The sequence below is a fragment of the Chelonoidis abingdonii genome, chromosome 4, assembly GCF_003597395.2.
Source record: "Chelonoidis abingdonii isolate Lonesome George chromosome 4, CheloAbing_2.0, whole genome shotgun sequence".
In the NCBI taxonomy this organism is placed as follows: domain Eukaryota; kingdom Metazoa; phylum Chordata; order Testudines; family Testudinidae; genus Chelonoidis; species Chelonoidis abingdonii.
The window spans coordinates 95,017,286-95,041,907 of NC_133772.1; the positions used below are offsets into that span (position 1 = coordinate 95,017,286).

At 38.4% G+C, this 24,622-nt stretch overlaps 1 protein-coding gene across 1 annotated transcript in view; it reads right to left on the reverse strand.

The window, feature by feature from the left end:
* RYR3 (ryanodine receptor 3) overlaps positions 1–24,622 on the reverse strand; it is a 663,207-nt gene that overhangs the window by 434,536 nt on the left and 204,049 nt on the right. Inside the window, 5 exon segments of the mRNA XM_075065483.1 lie at positions 5,382–5,503; positions 7,648–7,812; positions 14,818–14,974; positions 15,305–15,379; positions 21,326–21,419. Of these exon segments, the coding sequence (XP_074921584.1) occupies positions 5,382–5,503; positions 7,648–7,812; positions 14,818–14,974; positions 15,305–15,379; positions 21,326–21,419 (613 nt within the window).

A 24,622-nucleotide genomic window follows, 5' to 3' on the forward strand; every position in this document is an offset into this window, starting at 1 on the left:
ATATTTAGATATATGGCATAGCTGAAAACGTTATAGTAATTTCTATCTTCCAAAAGGGTAACTTCATCTATGCACATACTCCGCTTCTGTATCTGAACTCCAAACTATGATTGGAACAGACAGTTCAGAATTATTCCATTTAAAGTCTCAACCTTTATTGGGCAACTAAAGTCTTATAATACTAATCTAACTTGATAACTGACAGTAATGATTCTAAACAATACTGTAGGCCATAATAAAGCAGCTAGCTACACCATAGTTGATCAGATCCTTTTTGGCAATATATACTTTTTTTTAAAACCTGATCTAAGACAGCTGAAAAACTTAGACTAAGTATTCATTTGCATGAATAATGTAAAGGTAAGTTAAACGTTTTTCATTGAGAAAAGTATCTACTTTGTAGCTACAGTTGATTAAATACCAGCTTAAATAGTTATCTCTGAGATAGCAAAATTGGAGAATGTGACAAATCTGACATCTACTCTGGCTGAATTTGCCAGTTTTGTTCACCGAGGCCCAAGATTTTTATTTATTTATTTATTTTTGGTATGGTGGAGACCCTGTCTGCAACCTACAAATTTAGATGCTTGGTCTTCATGACTGGTAATCTAGCAGAAGGGAATTTTGTTCTAATGTTGGCTGAGATTAATCTCTCTTTGGGAAAGGAAAATATTACTTTCTCTCACATGTGTGGTACAGCAGTTAGGCCAACTACTGCCCTTTTTTTAAACGACCCTTCATGAAGAAAGTTATGGAGAAGGTTGTGATAGGAACATTCTGGTGTTATGTGAAGATCTCCAGTTTCCTTGAGTGCTTTCACATGGGTTTTCAATACAGTCATGGTGCACAGACAACACAACCTCCTCAGTTGGTGCTTTCTTAAAACTGTCATCAACCACTGAAGCTACAAGGTTTTGTAGATTTTCTAATGTCATGACAAGGTTAGATGGGGGCAAAACTTTAGTGGCTTCATTCTTTCTCTCAGAGAGAATCAAATGGTAGCGATGACTCATCTACCCAGAGGGCAGTTGTGTTGTCCTGGTGTCTAGACAAGATCAGAACACAGATGAGACTCAATCCTAAAATGGAGGGATGCTGGCAGGGTAGGAGAAGCATCTTGACACCATGTCAGAGATGCTGTTAACAGTATTACTTTGATAGCAATACATTAGGTTTTATTAGTTAGTTGCACAGTTTTGGGATGAATGTGGATCCCTGTCCATTCCTCAATTCACAGCTAATATCAGTATCAGCCTGATGTGCTTACCCCCCCCCTCTCCTACACCACCACCACCAATTTCCTGTTGGTTAAATTGCTACACGTGCTTCTCTCTGAAGGAGACATAAATAAAATTATCAACACATACTTGAGATATCCAGGCTGAAATGATCTGTACATAGGAGACACTTGAAGAAAAAATGGTTACCTACCTTTTTGTAGCTGTTGTTCTTGAAGTGTTGCTCATGTTCATTCTATTCTAGGTGTGTGCATGCCCACATGCAGAGTCGTCAGAGATTTTTGCCTTAGTGGTATCTGTAGGGTCAGCTGTGCTGTCCTCTTGAGTGCCGTGCTCGTGTACTGGTATATTAGGTGCTGCCGGCCCTATGCCCTCTTAGTTCTTTCTTGCCAGCAACTCCAACAGAGGAGCAGGAGGGTGGGCAATGGAATGGACATGAGCAACACCTCTCGAAGAACAAGTTATGAAAAGGTAGGTAACCATTTTTTTCTCAGAGTGCTTGCTCATGTTGATTCCATTCTAGGTGATTCACAAGCAGTACCCTTGGAGTGGGCTCGGAGTTCATGGTCTTGTGGCTTGCAACACTGCTCTACCAAAGCCAGCATCATCCCAAGCCCGCTGGGTACATGCATAATGGGATATGAACATGTGGATGGATGACCTAATGGCTGTCCTGCAGATATGCTGGATCAGCACTTGGACTAGGAAAGCTGCCAAAGAGGCTTGCACCCTGGTTGAATGGGCAGTTCCAATTGCTGGAGGGGGTAACTTTTGCCTGATCGTAGCAGCAGCAAATACAGGAAGTGATCCAAGAAGAAATTCTTTGAGCAGACACTAGATAACCTTTCATTCTGTTGGACAACGTGATGAACAATTGTGTTGACTTGTGGAATGGCTTAGTCCTTTCAATGTAGAAGACTAGAGTCCTCTTAACATCTAGAGAATACAACCTATGCTCCTCCTCCAATTTATGTGGCTTTGGAAAAAAGACAAGTAAGTATATGTCCTGGCCCATATGAAACTGTGTGACCACCTTGGGCAGGAACACCGGGTGCGGCTGCAGCTGGACTTTGTCATTGTAGAAGACCATATAGGGCAGTTCCAAGAGAAGTGCCATAATCTCAGAGACCCTGCGGTCAGATGTTATTGCAACCAAGAACGCGACTTTCCAGGAGAGGAGAAGGAGGGAGCAGGAAGCTAGAGCTCGGAGGGGGACCCATGAGTTGCGACAGCACTAGATTCAGATCCCACGGAGAGATGGGATGCCGGACTTGAGGGTAGAGACATTCCAGGCCTTTGAGGAACCTGACCATCACTGCCTGAGCGAAAACCAACCTGCCCTGACACAGAGGATGGAAGGCTGAAATAGCAGCCAAGTGGACCTTAATAGATGAAAGGAACAGGCCTTGGAGCTTGAGATGCGTAAGGTAGTCTAGGATTAACTGCAGAGGGGCCTGCTCAGGCTGTATACCTCTATTTGAGGTCCAACATGTGAACTGCTTCCATTTGACCAGGTAGGTTACTCTGGTGGAGAGTGTTCTACTGTTGAACAGGACCTGTTGGACATTGGCCGAGCACTCCTGCTCCTCCCCATTTAACCATGAGGCAGCCAAGTTGCGAGATGCAGAGTCGCCAGCTTTGGAAGTGGAAGACTGCTGTGATTTTAGGACAGCAGGTCTGGCTGGAGCAGTAGCTGTAATGGAGCAGCCACCAAGAGGTCCTCCAGCAGCATGTCAATCCAGTGCTGGCATGGCCAAGCTGGCACTATGAGGATAACCTTTGCCCCATCCTGCTTGATCTTCATGAGGACTCTGTAAATTAATGGCACTGGAGGGAAGGTATACAGAAGGACCCAAAACCATGGAAGAAGAAAAGCATCCAAAAAGGGGCCTTTGTCAATCTCCAGAATCAAGCAGAAAACATGGCATTTCCTATTCTGCCTGGACACAAATAGGTCCATACAGAGAGTCCCCTACCCCTGGAGGATAATGCTGACCACTTCTGGGTGGAGTGACCACTCGTGGCGAGATGAGAGGGTCCTGCAGAGGTGATCTGCCAAAGTGTTCCTAGTCCCAGGGAGGTGTGTGGCTACGAGGTGCATAGCCCGCTGAACGGAGAAGTCTTCACAGAGGGCTGACAATCTGGCTCTGCCTTGCTTGTTGATATAGAAAACAGCTGCCATATTGTCCATCAGGGCCTGGACCATCCTGTTCTTCATGTGAGGCAGGAAGGCTTGGCAGGCCAAGCGTACCACTCTGAGTAGGGAGCGATCGTGACTTGACCAACCACACTGCGTGCTGAGATCGAGATGCCACCACACATGATCCCCATACCGGACTTTTATTAGCTAGTCATTGAGGTACTGGTAAATTTGAACACCTTAACGCCGCAGGTAAGTGGCCACTGGCACTACGCACTTTGTGAACACCCTTGGGGCTGACGAGAGACCAAAGGGCAGTGCGATGAATTGGAAATGACACTGGCCCAACACAAAAGGAGGAATCGTTGTGTTCTGGAAAAACTGAAATATGGAAATATGCATCCTTCAAGTTAAGGGTGGCCAGGGAAACCATGTGGAACTTCAACTTTCTGAGGTGTTTGTTGAAGTGTCTCAGATCCAAGACGGGTCTGAGGCCCCCTTTCACTCTCAGAATTAGAAAAAAAACACAGCAGTAGAATCCTTTCCCCCTCTTCTCCAGTGGGACGTTCTTTACTGCCCTCATTCAGAGGAGGTTATCTACTTCTGGGATGAGAAGCTGCTTGTGAAAAGGGTCCCTGAAGAGGGACGGGGAAGGTGGGGTGGAGGGAGAGTCGGCCAAGAACTGCAGGGTGTAGCCAGAAGATATTATGTCACACACTCAACGGTCTGAGGTCAGCCACAACCAGGCTGACCGGAAGGGGCACAGGCAGTTGAGAAAAGAGCAGGAAGGTGGATCCTGGGATGTTACTGGAGGACCATCCTTGAGCATGCCCTCAAAATGTCTGCTTCTGCCTTCCTTGGTTCCTGGAAGGGCCAGGCTGAGCAGATGACTGGGAAGACGAAGGGTATCATCATTTAAATCCCTTGTCTCTGTCCTTTTTCCTATAGGACTCCCCTAGGACCTGGACGGAGGAGGCAGAGGAGGCAGAACCTAAGAACTATATACAAAGGAGGAGGTAACAAAAACGGCTAACACTCTTGCAGTTCAAGGTGAGGCACTCTGACTAACTATCGCAGGCAGTAAGAAGGAACTCGGAAGGCATAGGGTCGGCAGCACCTAATATACCAGCACATGAGCATGACACTCAAGAGGGTGTCACAGCCAACTCTACAGATACCCCTAAGGCAAAAATCTCTGATGACTGTGCATGTGGGCGTGCACACACCTAGAATGGAATCTACATGAGCAACCACTCAAAGAACAGTCTGATGTATTAGGATACAGAATGTGACCCCACCTACTTAATGGAGTTTGACCACTGGGAACATAAAACACCTATTCTTCAAACTTTGTAAACGGATGCAGTTCACTTCTGAATAGAATTCAAAGGGTTGATTTTGAGCTACAAAGTCATAAATGGTCCGAGTCCTAGCTACTTAAGGGAATTGCTCTTCCCCACATGTAGCTGGGACGAATTCAGATCAGTAAAATGGTTCTGTTAACACTCTCTAAAATATGAGCAGTTTGGGGTCTGAGTTAAAGCATTTTTTTGTGGAAAAGCCTTGACTCTGGAATTCAATTCTCATTGATCCAACAGAGCCTGAAACTTTCCAGACATAGTGCAAAGCTCATCCATTCTCTCAGGGCTCTGTTTCTTGGTGGGAAACAGTCTGCTACATCTGGAAACAACCTATTAAGGGCAGATGATGGTAAACATACCTTTTGAGAAAATTTACAAAATTAATAAAAAGTATATGATGGGGACATGCTATCAGTAAACATAGGGCCAAGTGAAAATTGGAATTGGACCCAAAAGTTAACTTGTAGCACCCTATGGTGTCTGGGTTCATTGCTCAAGTTCGGCTGATTGTAGAGACAGGCCTTACTGGCAAAGATAGGTCCCAGATCTAATTATAAATCTAAAAATAATTAAATTCAAACATTTCAATATATTTGAAAAGAAGTACATGAAACCCATTATAGATAACGCTGTGCCATATACCTTATGAACTGGCTAAATAAACTGGAAGTATTGCGAATGATTCGAGCAGCCTGGGATTCTTCGTGTTGACATCTTTGTAATGTTAGACCATCATCCATATGTCCTTCTTGGTGTAATATAACCTATGGAATGTAAAAATAATATCATGTTTGGAGGAAAATGTGCAACTGAAAATGCAAATAAATTGCATTTGGTAGAAACAATATTTCAAATGTAATTTTAATACTTTGCACCTCTTGCTTCAATATTGTGCTAAAATCTGCTACCTAATTTTGAATTATATATAGTACTTGTATAATAGCTGAAATCCACTTGTCCAGGCAATTCTAATACTGATAATTTGCCTATAGCAATAATGCCTAATTAATTGCTCAGTCTCTTCTAGCAAGATCACTTAGAAAAGGGTAAGAGAGATTATTAGTAAACCTTTGAGATTCTTTAAACTTCTTTTTAAAGATAACATAACAAAATTTCAATGTAAAGACAAAAATCTTTCCTTTCTAAGCTCTACCTTGCAGGAAAAGGAGGACTTAATTTACTATTTTAAGAATCACCAGTCTACAGGACTCCTGCCTAGAAAAACTACAAACAGGAAAACCAGTTACAGTGATAAACATCTTTAAGACATACTACCCATCAAGGGGAATGATGTTTTGAAAGCACCAGCATGTACCAAAAACTTCTTCTGATTCATCTCATCATTCTTACGTTGACCTGGGTTCCTGATGGATCACCAAACTAATCATGGTCAGTCCAGGCCTTTCTAAATGGAAGACCTCAAAGAAACACTTAGGAGCTTCAAGAAGTGGTACTGATGTTTTAGTGAGTCTTACCTCTGCCCTTCAACTATTCGCCCACCGTAATAACACAAGATGAGAGAACGCCATGCTGACTTTTGAAGAAGATATAAAACCCAGGTTCATTTGAAGTCATTCAATTCCATTGCACTTTTTGCCAGAGTAGAATGATTTACCGTCCCAGCTAAATTTTAGCCTCAGTAATTACATTCAAACAATCTGAATACCCCTTTCATTTTAAGGATGGCTGAAATGATTAATATCAGTTTGTTGAGTTTGTAAAGCGATAAAGGATCCTTGAGGGTGTTAAATATATATTTAATGCTCCTGTAAACATAACCATTGATGGGTGATCACAATGCATCAGTCACTACTTGCTGTAAATCATAATTTTACTCAACAATTGCTAGTATCCACTGAAATAATTTTGCTTTCAGATATTGAATACCTTGCAAAAAGAATGACACATGGAGGTTACTTAATTCTTTTGGCACCAGTTCCATATCATTAGTCCTTAACACAATATTTTCATTTTCTCATTAGCACAATGTGTTCCAATTGTACAATCTACCATAACAGCTCGATCAATAACTTGGGAAAATGCTGTAGATAAACTATGTTAATTCTAACTCCATTACTCTTAACAAAATGTACATGGACTTTGAAAAAAAAAAAGGGGGGGTCATGTGCCTCAGACTAAAGAAATCACTTAAACACATCTCTCCCTTATAATGGAAGGTCAAGAGTGAAATCTTCTACACTTTTGGGGAATTAGAGAGAATGCCTCAGTACAAGGATTGCCCTTTCTTTTCATCAGCTCAGATTTGAGTATTTCAGTCTGTATTTTAAGTGATATCAGTATTATCTGGATCCCTACCTCTTCACTACACACTTCCTAGTAAACGGAATCATAAAATGGGAATAGTTTCTACAACCATTATAAGAAGTTTCTAGAACGGCTCCTTGAAAGTAAAATGCCAACAGATTTCCTGATCTATGAACTAAGTAAATCTTGTACTAATCTGCGCTTGTGTTTCTCCAGTGGCAGGTAGGATGCAACGCAAAAAGAAAGCACCACAGACAGATGCAGCATGTTCTATCTTTCATATTTGTTTCTTTCCCCTTTTATGTGTGTTTTCTTCATTTTGTATAAAAGGAAACAGGATCAGACTTCAAACAACAAGAGCAAAAACAGCTCAATAGCTGGTGGAGGGGACTTGAACACAAATAAAGAGCGTGGTGTTGCACCAGCCTTAAGTGTTCCTGAGTCTCTGAGAAGAGGGGGAGAAGGGCCGAATTGCAGGGGCATGGCATGCACCCCATTAGACTCCTACTATGTTCAATGTGGGTTTTTAAGGCACTCAACACCTCAACATTATCAGTATGAAAGGCAATATGACCCAATCAATCTCTTACATCTTTAATTTCTATGATTATAGCTTATATTTTTATTTTTTTAAAACGCTTACCTTTCTTTTCAAGGGTCCTAAACGTGGTGCTTTAGCATCCTGTGCTTGATAAGTCAGCCACAATGCACTGGTTACATGCTGGACAAAACAAATGGAATCACCATACTTTATTTCGGCGACTCCCATACCTTCTATGTCCCGTTTATGAACAGATTCCAGTTTTTCCTTTAGTTTAAAAAAAACAAAAAAAAAAAGCAAAAGTATTAGTTTAATCTCAATAGTGCAAAGGCAAACGCCAAAGTCACTAATGTTGATTAAAGCCTATACTAGCCACTTTGCTAACAGACGTAGCTAAAAGTACACCTTTACATAATTTATGCCTTGATGTAACCAAATCAACGGGTTACATTCTATCCTCAGAAAAAATGTTTATTTTAACTCGTTTCATTATAATAATAATTTTTCAGCACAACAACCAAACAATTAAATAAATAAGCCCATAAATTCAACTTTTGTGAGGATTTCCACAAAGCTAGCATTACATGTATGTTAAGAGCCCCCCCTGCCCCAAATAGAGAACAATTCTAGTTCACTTTTTATTCAAAGTGAATAAAGCAATGCCCCATCTACTCTGTAGCAGACACTGGTTTCTGAAGTGTTCCTCTGATATTAAGTTCAATTAATTTTCAATGTAATTTTTTAATTTAAAATTGTATATGTAGAGAAAGTTGCTTGAGATTGTGGGATAAGCAAATTAGCTGGTTATTTCCTCTACAATGATCAGCAATTAATTAGTTCATAATGACAAATTTAGAGTTAGCACCCATGTGAGATTAATGGGAATTATTCACATCTTTCCAACTATTGTATAGTGCTTTTTGGAAACTCAGGCTACCACTAGCCCACTTTACATTCAGTTCACAACTGAAAGGTTTTCTTCCCAACCACCACAGTGGGAAAAAAGGGGTTTTTTTTGTGTTTGTTTGTTTTTTAAATGAAAGTTTGAATGCTAGTGTACAATTCTGGAGCAAGAAGTAGATTCTGCAGCAAATTCTATGACTGCAGATCTCATAGGACCCTGACAGTAAATTACATAAGAAAATAGAATATTTGGAATGTATTATTTCAGTATGGGCTTTTCTATATGGCAATTTAAGGCACAGAAACCAGGGTGTGAATGTAAAGAGCAGCAACATGCTGCACACTAACTGGCTGTGTGGATCCTCCTGTTGTACACTAAAAATTTGAAACACTAGTATGTCAAAAGTGCAATACAGAACTTTTAATGATCAGTAGCAGGGTCCACACAGCAACTTAGTGCATGGGAAGTCAGGGTGTGAATGTTCAATGCACTAGCCTGCTGCATACTAAGTCCCTGAGTAGACAAGCCCTATGATTCCAAATATTTCAGAGCATTGTAAAAAATAGATATAGGTACTATGTATCTAAATAAGTGCTATAGAAGAAATCTATACTCTCTCTATAATATTGTTTAACAGTATTATATTTATATGCATTTTGCTTATTTTATTATCATTCAGTAAATGTTTTAACATTTGTTATGGAGGAATATTAACTTTCCTCTAGTTACAGATAACATTTATAGTTCAGTTAAGTGGTTGATTCAATGTCATGTGGAAGCCCAACGTGGAAAGAGGGGGTTCTAAAAGTTCAACAACCCAAACATACAAGGGAGTTCAATAATCAGTTGCTGCATTGACCCAAATCCATATATATGGTATACAAACTAAGGAAAGAGAGTTATGAAGAGACTGATAGCATGAATTAAGAAAATTGCTGTTGTTATTATAGACTGAGCTTATTCGTCAACATGATTTATGGTATAGTTCTTAAAATAGAATTTTTTTTACATTTGGACTAAACAGATTTAAGATTAAATGTCCAAGTTGCTGATGTTATCTGCAAGATTGCCCCCCACACTTACTGTATTTCACTAAAAGCATTTCACTCTTTATTAAAAAAGTATTAATACTTCTGTGAATGCAACTGCAGCAAAGCAGATAGTGTTGCTGCAGATAGATTAAGCCAGCAATTCCATCATGCTGCATATTCAGATCTAAAGGCAGAGAGCATGTATTTCTAAAGTCACACTTAGACTCATTGGCACATCAATCACTATGCTAATTATAAACAATTTTTCATCAATGTTTATTTATTTATTTATGAGGACCTCACCCCAATCAGAAAATATAGATCTGATTTCTGGTGTCAGGCAAAATGGATCCTATTGATCTAACTCAGTAAGAGTGGGGGGCAATCTTGCAGATGACATCAGCAACTTGGACATTTAATTTTATGACTTTTAAAAAAATAATACATGGACTCAGCATTTCTGATATTTACAGTCTTTCTAATGTTACCAGGGTTAGGCCAGTCAATACTTCAGGTACAGACAGACCCACCAATGTTACTATGATTATGTTTAGTATTAATGTTCCAGTGATGCAATGATGAAGCACAAGGTATTTGTCCTCTCTAAAATTCTGTGACAATACCAACTTAGGCCCCAGGAAATCAAGATGAGTCCTTTACAAAGGCCTAGCTCAGGGTTTCCACATGTTCCCCCTACAGTTAGGCAATAGGCAACCTTCATTCACTATCTCTCCTAATTCTTTTCACAAAGCAGGTCCTTAACAAACATGAGCTCTACCTAATATCCGGATAGGTATTTATATCTTTTGGGTACATTGATAAGCCTGACTCATTCTTCTCTGTGCACCAGAAGTCAGAGCAGAGAAGTTAAGGATGGTGGCAGGCTGGGAAGAGGACTTCACACTGAATTAGAGGTTTCAGAGTTGAGTAAATCAACTGAATGGTTTTGTAAGGGTCCCTGATTTGCTCAAACTCACAATGAGAAAGACAAAGTAAGAACTGCCACACTGGACAATATCAATAGACCATATAGTCTAGTATCACCTCACTGATAATGGTCAACGTTGGAAACTTTGGGGGAAGACCGAGCCCTCTGTCTGCCTCCAAATTCATGCAATACACATTGCTTAATATATAGCAATGTGTTATATCCATTGCATGATTACTTAGTCCAGGCCAGGACATCAGCTGACCCTTTTGCGGTAATACTGTACAGCATAGGCTATTTTTCTCAATCTGGGAGCTAGAAACTCAGGAAGACCTATAGTAACTGTGTTTGTGATTTTTAAAAAAAAATCCCTTCGTGTTTACTGAAGTTAAATCCTGTCTCTTTCCTTTTGTAACATAAATCATGTCTGTGGTTGGAAGGTTTATTCTGATCCCAGTGGCCAAACAGCCTATGTCCTTGAGTATAACAACAGCACTTGAATTTTTTTTTATCTTACTTCTTTGAAGTCAAGATATTGAGATATTAAAAACAGCTATTAAACATGAAGTGCATTTAAAAATGTTTTGCCATAACTATGTTAATTCTCTTTTCACTTGCATGGAGCTGCCACATTTCAATGTCAATTTAAGCCTGAATAGACAGCATTGCAATGTCAAGATTAAATGAAATTACTATGTACTCCTTGGGGATGCCATTACAATGTCAAAACCACGGGAAAATGTCAGATCAAGTTTATGGAGATTGTACTATGATGTCCAAATGAGATGAAATTTCATCTCATTTCACTGCATATTTATGGTGAGGACATTATAACGTTATGAACTTCTAAAGAGAGTATAATACAATGTCACAAATGAAATAAAATAACTGTGGTGGCAATTATTAATGTTAGTTGATCAATTGCTTAATGTTTGCACAGCACTTTGAACAGGCGAAGGACTATAGTAACAACTCTGTGAAGCTTATGCCAAAGGAAACAAAACTCCTTCAGTACAAGCTTAAAGGGAACATGTTATGATGTTGAAATCAAGCTATGATAATACAACATTTGCTATCAAAATAAAATATTAAATTAAGTTATACTGAACCTCTAACTGTCCCCTTGTTAATGATATTAAGCCACAAAACAAAGTTTTTCTACCTCATAATTACACAACTTGAATTTTGGCTTTTTTAGATCAGTTCCTATTTTAACAGTTGTGACACTACATAATGCCCCCAGCTGTTTTGTTCCTTGGAGGCTGGCCAGTTTCCCTATGATTTCAGGTAAGCCACTTGGTTCCACTCTCAAGGGAAGAGGGATATTTTCTAAAAGCTGAAATGGTAGACAGGTCAGGATTCATGGCAAAAGCCTGGTCTCTCTTTAAGTAGTTATACAGACCCCATCAGATGGTAGTGTCTAAGCACTTCTCCCTACAAGGAACACCTTTCTCTTCCCTCCTCATAACCTGTGCTCAAGTTGCTTCCCTCAGGACAGGAACCAGTCAGGCTGAGGAAAACAAGCCCAACCAGGAGGTCTGGCTGGTGGCAAAGAAAAAAATCAGCAGTTAACCAAATGGAAGGGTAGGGAGGGAAGGCTGACAGAATGGAGGAGGGTAAGCTGTATGATGCAATCAGTAAACTGGGAGGAGGGGCAAATTCTGTCAAAAATCTGGGGAATAGACCAAAGGAAAGTTGGGTATTCTCACTTCCCAGAGAGGAGCAGGACCATGAGTAGTGACAGAGGAGAGGCTTGTGTTATGAAGGGAGGGACAGGAATGTGATTGGAGCTATATTGAGTCATAGAATCATAGAATATTAGGGATGGAAGGAACCGCAGGAGGTCATCTAGTCCAACCCCCTGCTCAAAGCAGGACTCACCTGTAGTCCTACTGTAAAGAGCAGTAAGGAAAGGTCCTTAGGGTTAAGTTCACCCATCCCTAAAAATGATTAGGTAGATTAAGCAATAATTAAAATGGTATCGTCACCTGCTCCATTTCTCCCTTTATTAACAGTACTTGGTAAAAGTTAAAGTGACTTGACAAAAACAGAGGCCTGCAGTCCAGGATTATAAAAAGAATAGCCTGATCAAGCCAGCTCAGTGCCTTGTCAATGCCTATTTATTGCTGCTGATGAATACTTCAGTCCTATAGCTCCATGTCCCTGAAGTCAGAAAATACAAAGCTTGAAATCTACTTTCTAATTTCTCTTCTACATTAATATAAAGGAAAAAGGAAAACATTCCTTCCATTTTAATTCTGCATTTGAAATGCAGTCTTTAGTTGGTGACAAATATAAAATATGTAATTAATAATGAATATTTGAACATTTGGAAACTATCATATAAAAAGAAATCTAAAATACCTATTTCATTATCTTCTACCAAAAATGAATTAAGCTTTACGATAACTGTTAAACTATTACAGCATCCTAATGCCATTTTAATTCCCAAAGATAGCTACACCCTGGCAGATATGTAGAAACGAAGCCAAATTGTACTGTATGAGTCATCTGTTACTTTTAAATGCATTAGAATGTTATTTGCTTTGACTCTGATGTTAATAATTTACTTTTATCTTTATATACTGTTAAGAAAACAAAACCTGAAATATAAAATATGAACTCTGAAATATAAAAAATAAAAAGAAACAAAAATATTATTTCCAAATTAATGCTAGTTATTCTATAGTTGTTCTCAGAAAGTCTTATAAATGGCAGCTGAATATGCCAAGTATTGTGCTAGAATGGGAACATCCCATCTCAAAGCAGGATTCCACCCACCAGCTGTAGGGAAACTGTTGCCTCTCCAATGACAATAGAATATTTCCCTTAAAACATATAGGCTGACATTTTAAAACTTAAGTGCTCAAAAGTAGGCCCTAAATCCATATTCAGAACTTAAATAATAGTCTGATTTTAAAACTGCTGGGCACCTGTCGTTCCCATTAACTTCAGTGGGAGTTATGGGTACTCAATACCTCAGAAAAAAATTAGAATCAAGTAGGGCTGCAGGAAATGATACGTTTGAAAATGTTATTCATAATGGCCACAGAAAACAGATAAACTTGTTGGTGTTTCTGTCATTAACATCTTTTCAGTCACCTTCACTTAAAGCAGTACAGTTGCCTACGAAATTCTCTCACAACATTTATACATTCATTTAATTTTTCTATAAGGCCCAGACTTCTTCACCGCTGCTCTATTTCTATATGGAGACATGAAGAAAGAATCCAATATGAATTCAAATTTTTAAAAAATTATTCCTAGTATTAGAGATGCTTGTGCAAAAGCAATTGAGTTAGTGGAAATAAGTGCATTGTGAATGTGCAAAGCAGGGAGAGAAGAAAAGTGCTAAACAGGCTCCCAGACCAGGAGGAATGCAGTTCAGAGGACAGAAGACTAAATAATAACAGTGATGTGAGGCAAGGTTAAGAGAAATGGGCTTATTTATTCAGAAAAAAATAAACCTGAAGGGAAGACATGATACTTGTCTACAAAGAACACAAAGGGGTATTTATAAGGAGCTCAGAAATAATTATTCTTACTTGTCAACAAGTACAGAATAAGAACTAATAGGTAAGGTTACCTCAATATCTGCAACATTCCCTTGAGCTTCCCCATACTTACTATAGGAAAGACTGTGGATATGGAGACTAACTTCAAGTATTTACTTATCTAAGGTGATTGTCAAGTGTTCAAAATGCCTCTATCATAGTATTAAAGAATATATGTGGGAAAATACAGGTTAAAAGATAGCAGAAACCTCAAGGAGTTATGCAGTGGGTGAAGCTGCCACAGTAAATTGCAGTGTTGTCAGTACCGGAAATACCTGAGGCTAGACCACATCTCCTCTCCCCCTCACATCGGTACTGTTTTTCTCAACTGGAAATGAGGAAAAATGCTAGCACCACATGATTAGTTAGCAGCTCACTACAGGTCACAGTTTGAGAACTTGTGGTTTAGAGATTGACCAACTAAGTACTTGGGTTGAAATGCTTCACTTGCGATGCCACTGCTATCTATATGACTACCTAAAGTGAGAACCAGGGCAGAATTTGTTCCAGTGAAATTAATCCTACCATGATAAACAGTAAGAATGACTCTCTTAACGAGGTTCCTTCCAACAAAAATGGTTCTATGATCATATCATATCTAGAATAATTATATCTAAATATAGTATGTCATCTATTTTGCCTGTTAATAATTTTTTCCAGCATACAATAATCTCAGTTTGTTCAACATAGTAGCAAATTTTTAAGATTCAAAGAACACACTACCATCTTCAACCAGAGTTACTTATTCCTGTATTTGTATTCAAAATCACTCTCAACTGCTTCTTCCTTTAAATAATTCTCTAAGATGCTGGAATCTATTTTGATCTAGCATTTGAGAGCTTTATAATTATTTACCTTTGATGCTCTAAAACAAAAGGAAGTAGATTTTGTGTCTGATTTCCCTCTGTCTAAAAGTGAAAGACCTTGCTCTTCAGTAAGTGCCAAGTACTGTCCTGTTGTAATGTGTCGAAGGCGGAAAGGTTGTCCCCACTTGATGTAACTGCCACTCCAACTAAACAAACAGATAGCAAAGATTAATCTCCAAATTACATGGAAAGAACATTTCCACTTTGAGCTTTAAAAGACCTGCTGAAAAGTCTAAAAGAAAATCAAATTCACAAACAATTCTGCCTAGATATCGTATGTTCAGTATTTCTCTGCACCTTTGTATTATTACAGATTTCTTTTTATTAATATTAACGGATGGACCAAAATAAGTCAAGTAGCAGGGAAAAATATTTAAATCAAGCTATACCTCTGGATAATCCATAGCAGAAGATCCTATCAAACTCCTAGTAATTTAATGGGAGCTACAAACAACACTAGCCCAAAATTACAGTACCTTATACGAAGGGGTTCCACTCTCCACAAGGATCTTGCACGAACACCAGCTCCTCCTGTTTCATACAATACTCTCCTGCAGACAGATTGAAAAGATCATCTCCTTGCGGTTACTTATAATACAAGGATTTTATAACTTATTACAGGTTTCAGACTAGCAGCCATGTTAGTCTGTATCCGCAAAAAGAACAGGAGTACTTGTGGCACCTTAGAGTCTAACAAATTTATTTCAGCATGAGCTTTTGTGAGCTACAGTTCACTTTGGATGAATCCAAAGAAGTGAGCTGTAGCTCACGAAAGCTCATGTTGAAATAAATTTGTTAGTCTCTAAGGTGCCACAAGTACTCCTGTTCTTATAACTTACTACGTTACTGAACACTGTTTTTCCAGCCACGTTAAGTGGAAGTGAATGGAGACCAGATTCCTACTCATCAACTGCACCATCTATGTAACAGTTTAAGTTGATCCATAACCATCTGATTTTTTTGTTGCTAAATTTGTAGTGACTATAGAACAGTAGCTCTCTTTCCTCAGCTACATCCTTCTTAGGTAAATAATGTTCTAACGTCAAAAACACCAGATCAATTGTATGTCACTTGATTGTTCACAAATATCTCTAGTTCACAGAGTTCCCCAATCACAAGTATGAATTAATAAGACTGTATGTACATAGAAGTACAATAGTAAACATAATTACAGATAACTGAACACATTCAGGAGCTGTAACTTACAGCCACCTGGGTAATCAGAATATCAATTTCAGAGTCTGAAATTAATTGCTAGACCAATATCTAAATTTCAAAGATGGTAAATATCTGTACATACTCCTAAATAAAAAGTACTGTAATGTACTGTAATTCCAATTATATGTTGCGAGACAGTTATTACAATGCTATCTGTATGAATATTGCATTTTTATTGCTAGAAAGACTCAGCCCTTGCATTTACTAAAGGGAAACACTGCCTACAAATATGAAAGAAAAATGTTGAATAAATAGCCCTCACAAAAACACTTAATTTAAGGCGTAAAGAACAATACAATAATCTTAAAAAGACAGACTACCTCAAATGAAAGATAAGCATAACACCAATAGCCCCTGTCCAACCGTTCAGGAAAAGGTATGAAGTAAACAGTTTGGCTTCATACTATCCCTTGAAGGTCAACTGATTCAGGTTCTGCCAAATCAACAGGGGCAAATGAATTCCAGAGTTAAGTCCCTCCATTCCCTGTCACCAGCCTCTAAGATCTCAAATATCAGGACTATTATCTTAAAGGCATCAGCTGTTCTCAAATGCTGTGTTGGTGCATGGGGTAAGAGGCAGTCCCTCAGGTAGGTAAAACTAGCCACACAAGGCTGAGAAGGTAAGTATCAGCACTTCGATTTGCACCTGCAAGTGAGTAGAAAAATCAGTGCACTCTTTGGGGCACTGGTGTAAAACACTTCTTTGAAGACAAGCTGCTGCATTATTCACCAGTTCCATTTTGATTTGCCTATTAAGACAGCCCCATATACATTATATTGCAGAAATTCAAACTGGAGGTTACACAAACAGTGGGGGTGGTTTACTAATGATATTATTTTTGGAATTTGATGATGGTCATTGCTAAATTTCCTTTTGCCATCAATGACTGGGCTCTCAGGCAAGATTTATGCAATTATTACTGTGTGTATACTTATGGTTTATGGAGTAACAAAGCACTGTACTCAGATAGCATTCCGCCGTGCTGGAAGATGACTTATTTAAGGCTTATGCCTTAGTCTTTATCATCTTTATTTTAACGTATATTTAGATGTTTTAAAAACATCAACAAAATAACAATCGATTAAGTATGTTAATTATGAGAGTTCTGAAAGAGGGAGTATGAGAATTAAGGGACTACTCAACATTAATGCTTGATTCATATCAAGTCCTAAGTGCGTCTATCAAAATTTCCAGTTTTGATTCTTTTGTAGCTTTCACACACTTGTGGAAGGTAATCTGTGTGGTTTGGTTTTTCTTTTGTTCTCAGCTGGGAGAAGGCAACAGGAAAGCATAAGAAATGCAAGAGTGTAGTCAGTAATTAGTATTTGTTCAAAGGAACACACTGAACTGCAGAAGTGTTTCCTTTATTAATATGAATGATTGAATCTATTCCAAAAAAATCACAGAGGGGTTAAAATTGACAGGCCTAGAATAGTGGAACAAAAGACCTCATAATGGGTCCACTTGGTTAGAATATCAAAAATATGAAAAGTTTGACAGTCATATTCAAATTTGATCCATGTAACATGATTTGGTTTCCATTTTACAAAGTATTGTTTAACAGGGCAGTTCAGACTGGTTTGTTTTAGGAATGTTTATCTTTTAAGATTACTGACTTCCAGGGTCAAGCCTGGCCTTTATGCTGCAATGATAAATATTATGACACTTCTCGTGCTTGGATGAAATGTCAGGAGTGATGACCAGAAAATTGCTTACGCAAACCAAATCTCATTCCATTTACCTTTGCAGAGGAAGACCTGCTCTGCCCTTAAGGGGGGGCTGGACTTTTTCTTTATTTACATTTACTTTTCTGTTTTACAATACAGCATGCTGCAAAGTAGTTTAACTATCCCTAAGTCTACAGAATTCCTGCTCTGACAAGCCTGTTGAAATATTATAGACTTGTGTACAAGTTACATCCCATTGAATAGATAATATCTTTTAAACTGAAGTTATATTCAGAAATGTGACTAAATTGGCATTGTGGGAACCACATAATTATTGTATCCTATAGTTTTTATATTGAATCTGTTTACTATTGTTTTTATTTGCCCAACTGTCAGGCCTGCACACTCAACTTGTGATCTTTGTATACATTTTCATTTGCAATAAAGATTCTGCAGATCCAATTCTGTCCACAGTCACAGCATTCAAATCAACTCAGATGAAATTTCCAAAAGTGCAACTGAGGACAGAACTTGACCATGCAACTGGAAACTGGTTTATATTACCATTGATTAGGTACAAGCTAGAAATCAGTCAAGCTCATTTTCTTAGAACAGTGTAGGCTCTGCAGTTCTAAACAAGATAAAAGAGTAGCAAAAACTTTTGGCCACTAATAAAAGCAGAAAGAATAGAGAACACCCACTTGGATTAAACCTGCTCAGTAAGAAAGTGCCATTTTTACATAATCACCTTTCTGAACATAACTGTTCTTTAAACAATCTTTCCATTAACAAAAAAAAAAAAAAAAAAATCAGAGATGGTAATTTCCCTGATGCTGTCTTCCCAAAGCATTCCTAATAAATCTGAGGCAAAAACCATATGCTACCATGTTAAAAATAATGTGAGCAGTGTGATGAATAGTGTGCGTCAACAGTATCTGTCCCAAGATGCACCTGTATTCTATCTAACCATACAAAGCCAAATCCCCAAAATATTACTTGAACTCTTTTGTGATTTTAACAGCAACATGAACATATTATTTATGCACTTAATTTGCTTGCATCTTAGGAAAAAGAAAAAAATCAAATTTTCTTTGCTTAATAATGATAGCATTTAACTAGTTCTAATTAGGCTGTGAAGTTCACACATTGAGGTGAATGGGATCTGAGAAGGAACAAGGATCACATTGTGCTGTTGTTTCTTGCTTACCAATGTTTTCTGCAAGATTGGATTATCAGAGAAGTAGCCCTTCTGTTATTCTTGACAATGAAAAAAACAAACAATTTTCTTTTTAAGTGAAATTTTAGAATTTGCAGAATATTGTATAATGTAGTAAAAAAATCTAAAAGATCATTTTTCCACTGATGCAATTTTTTTTCATTCCTGACGCTCAGTCAGGGGTTTGGTTGTTCCCCGTCACACCCTCACTGTTGTTTGTTTGGGGTTGGGGGAGGGGGCATTTGCTGTGCGTGTTTGAGCAAGGAACTATCAACATCACTGAGACTGTTGCTGCAACACACAGAGATGCAGCGCTCCTGCATGACAGGCCCCTATCTTCTGATCAGGCAGGAAGAATGTGCACTGGGCTGTCAAAAAGGGTCAGGGCTTCCCTAGGCTCTACTAACATAGGTTAGCAAATGCCTAGTATCAGGCTCAGAATTTGTCTTCATTCATGCATTGTTTTAAGTCCTCCACCTCAAAATAAACAAAGCTCACATTCCTCAGCGAGGAGTCAGTCTTTGCCAAATTTCAAGTTAAACACTTTGGTCACTTTTGCTTAAGACTTAGTAAAAATGGTGGTTAGACTATTTTTACAATTACTGTAACTCCAGAAAGAATGTTATTTAACCCTTCTTCCAAAAGGTTCATCTTCAGACAGAGACCAACCACAGAAAATTTTAGCCCCATAAGTAAATGTTTCAGATAATTACCAAGCATGTGAAAGCAAGATTTATAATAGCAATTGTGTTTGAACCTTTTCTATAGAAAACACAAATACCCACCCTCACCTATTTAATGAATATGTAATACACAGAATTATTTTAAAACTGAAATTGCTTTTCTATATTGCAAGACTTTTTCTTCAATAAAACATGTAAAAACATGAACGTGTTGTTTGCATATCCGGAGTGATAACAAGTATGTGTTCCAGGAATAGGGAATGCAAATAATTTGGGTGAAATTCTCAAAATATCCACAAAGCTCTTAGTAATCAGGTCTGTAAGGAGTTGGGGTAATAAACTCCCCTTCCGCCAACATGGGGCAAGCTACAGGACCCCAGTAGAAACTCCTCACAAGGCAGTGTTTCTGTTTTGCTGAAGTAGTGACTACTGCTCCTCCATGTTCCTCAGCAGGCATCTGCATAAGCAGGATTTGCAGAGGAACTTCCTCCAGTTCTCCCCTTCATGCCATCCATCAAACTCTAAGCTGGTGCAGGGGCTCCTTGTTGGTATACAGTGATCCCAGGCCTTCTTGTCCCCTGCGGCTGCTGCTCTGCTTGTGGCAGGAGAACTGAGTCCTGCCACGAATGGGCCTTCTGTCACGTGTGAATTGCACCATTATGAACAGCTGTCTTTGTAGAAGTCTTTTAAAAATTAAATTTCTCTTCCACAAAATAAAAGACTATCAGAGATGCACATTTTAGGCAGCTCTATTAAAAGTAACACAGAAATTTCAGGTTGTCTGGAACAGGTTGAGCAAGTGGACTATAATACACAAAACCCTTTTCTACAAGCAATGTACCATGAACCAAAGTGACTTTCTGTCTCTCATGTAGTTCTTACTAATTAATTTTGCTAACTCTCTTTTTTCCTACATCTGTTCCTATTTTTCAAATGTATTTTGTTTTATAGAATCTGTGTGTGACTGTTCTGAACATAAAGCAGTTCAAACTGGATACTAATGTTTAATTTTTTCTGAAATCCTGGTGATGACAATGCAACTCCAAACCAATCTCAGTACATTACATCACTGCTGTGGGTAAACTTCAAAAACTATTCCAGATGGCATTCCTAGTCAGATGGGAATTTCTCCGGTTCTTGAAATACAAATCTGTAATGAACTGGTCTTGCTTCATTAACATAAATAATAACTTTTTCAATTGTAACACTGTATTTATACAGTGTTTTCAGAATGCATATAAAGCTGCCAGTTGAAGCAAGATCACTGGGGAGTATTAGACACTTGCCAAACATATATTTAAAAATAAAGTGAGAGAGACACACACACATAAGATAAGAGGCCTAATGACTGCATGACTCATTTTCATGTTTTTAGCTGCAACTGACTTCTAGTGAAATAGTAGCAAGCAAATTCGTCCTTGTGATTTCTCTACATACTGAACAAAATTGTGCCGTTATTTACACCAGTGCAACCTCACTAACCTCAGTGAGATTGCAAGAGTAGTTTGGAGGTCAAAGTTTTCCCCACTATCAGTACCAGGCATTCAGAAATTATATAAAAGTTCTGTGCATTCATGAGCACACACACACTTTACAGTTTTATATTTACTCACACAAAGAAAAATACTGAGAAAAAAATTTACTGATATATGAAGCTGCACTTCGATTTTCAGGGAAAAAAAGAAAGTGTATAAAAATCCATGCTCACTCACTTCTGCTGTGAATCACTCTGGTCTGTAGATGGGATTGTCAAACATTCATCATGGCCATGAAAAAAACGCACTACATGCCCACCAAGTAGATATCCTGGAGAAGAATCATATTACCTAATTAACTTGTGGAGACATTGATAAAAGCAATAATATTTGTGAAGTCCACAGTTAAAATACTGACTAAATCCAGGTTTTACATCAGTGAAATTAAATAAGTACATACAATAATTTGTATGACATCAAATGTATTACTTTAGTACGACAGTGTTTTCAACAAAAAAAAGTCTGCACTGAAACTGAAGATGAAAAAAGAAAATAAGTATCCCAGACATTTAAGAGCTAAATTAGGATTCAGAGATAGGCAAGTGGAAATTAAAGCTTCCATAATTACTATTGTTTTGAGAGTGGCATTTTGAAGCAAAAGCATAGTCAAATGCATATTATTATAGTTTTGAGACAAGTGAGTTTTCTAAATTATTGAAATTTAATGTCTACTGTACAAAATGTCTTGTTAAGTGAAGCTATCAGCCCATTTTGACATTTATAATGTATGTCAAAATCAAAACTGCATAGCAATAGAAGGTGATTGAGGCAGAGAAAAACGCTTAGCTATTCTGCAGATTTAGATTTTAATGGAGGCTATCTTTCCAACCCATTTAACACAAAGACTGCAGGTCAAATGTAGGCAGTTTGCTGCACAGCACAAAAGAAGAAACATGATTAATCAACATCTTACTGTGAAGTGTTCTAACGTCACCAGTCAAATCTGTGCTTTTTAGTTTTTTTTAAAAAATAACACACCTCTAAAGTGGGGGAAAGGTTAGAGCAGCAGTTCTCAAACTGTGGGTCGGGATCCCAAAGTGGGTTGTGACTCTGTTTTAATGGAGTTGTCATGGCTTGTGTAAGACTTGCTGAGGCCCAGGCTCAGGACCGAAGCCAGAGCTCCACCACCCAGGGCTGAAGCCCTCACTGGTGGGGCTCAGATTACAGGTCCCCCGCCTGGGTCTGTTTGCCAGTGAATCATTGATGTCTACTCTGAAAATGATCTTTTAACCAGTTTTGCACCCACCTTCCAGTAATTTCATCTTGTTTGCTTATGAGAGTTTCATTTGGGGCTGTGTCAAAAGCCTTACTAAAATCAAGCTATATCACATCTACTGCTTCCCCCCCATCCACTAGGCCACTCGCCCTGCCTGAAAAGGAAATTAGGTTGATTTGGCATGTTCTTGACAAATTCAAGCTGGTTATTCCTTATAAATCTATTGCTTAATAATTTGTTTCAGTATCTTTCCAGGTAACAATGTTAGGTTGACTCATCTTTTTGTTCCCCTTTTTAACCACAGGTACAGTTTGCCCTTCTCCAGTCCTCTCAGGCCGCATGAGCTTTCAGATAATTGTGAATGGTTCCAAGATTGTTTCAGCTAGTTCCTTAATCACCCTAGGGTGAATTTCATCAGGCCCTGCTGACGTGAATACATTTTACTTATTTAAATATTCTTTAACCTGTTTTCCTCTATTTTGCCTATGTTCCTTCCTCCTTGTTAATACTCTGTTGAGTATCTGGTCAACATTGACATTTTTAGTGAACCCTGAAGCAAAATAGGCATTAAACACCTCAGCCTTCTTGATGTCATTATTAGCTCTCCTTCCCCACTATGCAGAATATCTATAATTTCCTTCATCTTCCTCTTGCTCCTAACATATTAAAGAACATCTACTTCTTGACTTTTATGTCCTTCGCTAAGTATAACTTATTCTGTACCTTAGCTTTTCTGATTTTGTCCCTACATGATTGTGCTATTCTTCTGTACTCATCCTTAGCCATTCATCCTTGTTTCCACATTTTGTAGGATTCTTTTTTGATTTTCAGGTCATTAAAATGATCCTGATGGAGCCACACTGGCCCTCTTATTATTCTTCCTATGTTTTCTTTGCATCGGGATAGTTTGCATTTTTGCCTTTAATACCACCTCCTTAAGAAACTGCCAGCATTCCTGAACTCTTTTCATCTCTTAGATTTTCTTCCTATGGGACCTTACCTACTAGTTCTCTGAGTTTGTTAAAGTCTGCTTTTGTGAAATCCATTCTCCTTATTTTGCTGCTTTCATTCCTTCCTTTTTTTTTTTGGAATCATGAAATCTATCATTGCATGATCATGTTTACTCAAATGGCCTTCAACCTTCCGATTTCCAACCAATTCTACCCTGCTGGTCAGATTCAAGTCTAAATAGGCTCGCTCACTGGTTTCTTCCTTCATTTTGCAAAACAAAAAGTTGTTCCCAATACATTCCAAGAACTTATTGGACATTTTGTGTTTTGCCATTTTGTAACAGATATCTGGGTAGTTTAAGTCTCCCAATTACTAGTAGGTCTTGTGTTTTCAATATTTCTGTGTTCCAGAAATGCCTAATCCACCTTCTACTCCTTAGTTGGTAGTCTCTATAGTAGACCTCTTCTATGACACCATTCTTATTTTTCCCCCTCTTTTATCGGTATTCAGAAAATTTCAGTTGGTCTGCCCCTCATCTCCTTCTGGACCTCCGAATAAGTGTATACATTCTTGATGTATAATGCAACACCTCTTCCCTTCTTCCTGCCTGTCCTTCTTGGACAAGCTATACTCCTTATAGCAATCATGATATTTATCCCACCAAGTCTATGTCACACCAATCAAGTCACAATTTAGCTTATATACTAATAGTTCCAGTTCGTCCAGTATATCCCCATACTCCTTATGGCACTCTCCACAGTGTCTGCACCAGGGGAGTTCTTCCCAGACAGATAAGAGACTTTTATGGCTCCTATGAGCAGCTCTAGACTTTTTACCCAACATAAAAAAGACAGAGACCCCTCATATTTTTGCATTTAAGATGAGGAGGCATTTGCAGATCCCTGTTGCATCAGGATTTGAAAGGATATCTTTGTAAGAAGAATCAATAAGAAAACTCTGGAAGACCAGAAAGAAAGCCTTGAATAACTTGATAGTACTGATCCAAAGACAGATTGATGCTACATATGATATATTGATTTCCATACGTAAATGGCCAAGTTTTAAAAATGTGATCTCCGTTTAAGTAGGTGCACCTGCGTGCATGTATATTTTTCTAACACTACCGATAGACAGGTGCTATAGGCTTGCTGTGTATATGCACTCTCATATGCAAACGACAAATGCAAATTTTCAAACAGGTGAGTGTAAAAGTGGATACATCGGAGGTTTACACAAACATACAGATGTTTGCATGCGTAATCCAGATATCCGTAACACACTAAGGTATTAGCAAGTCTGATTTATGC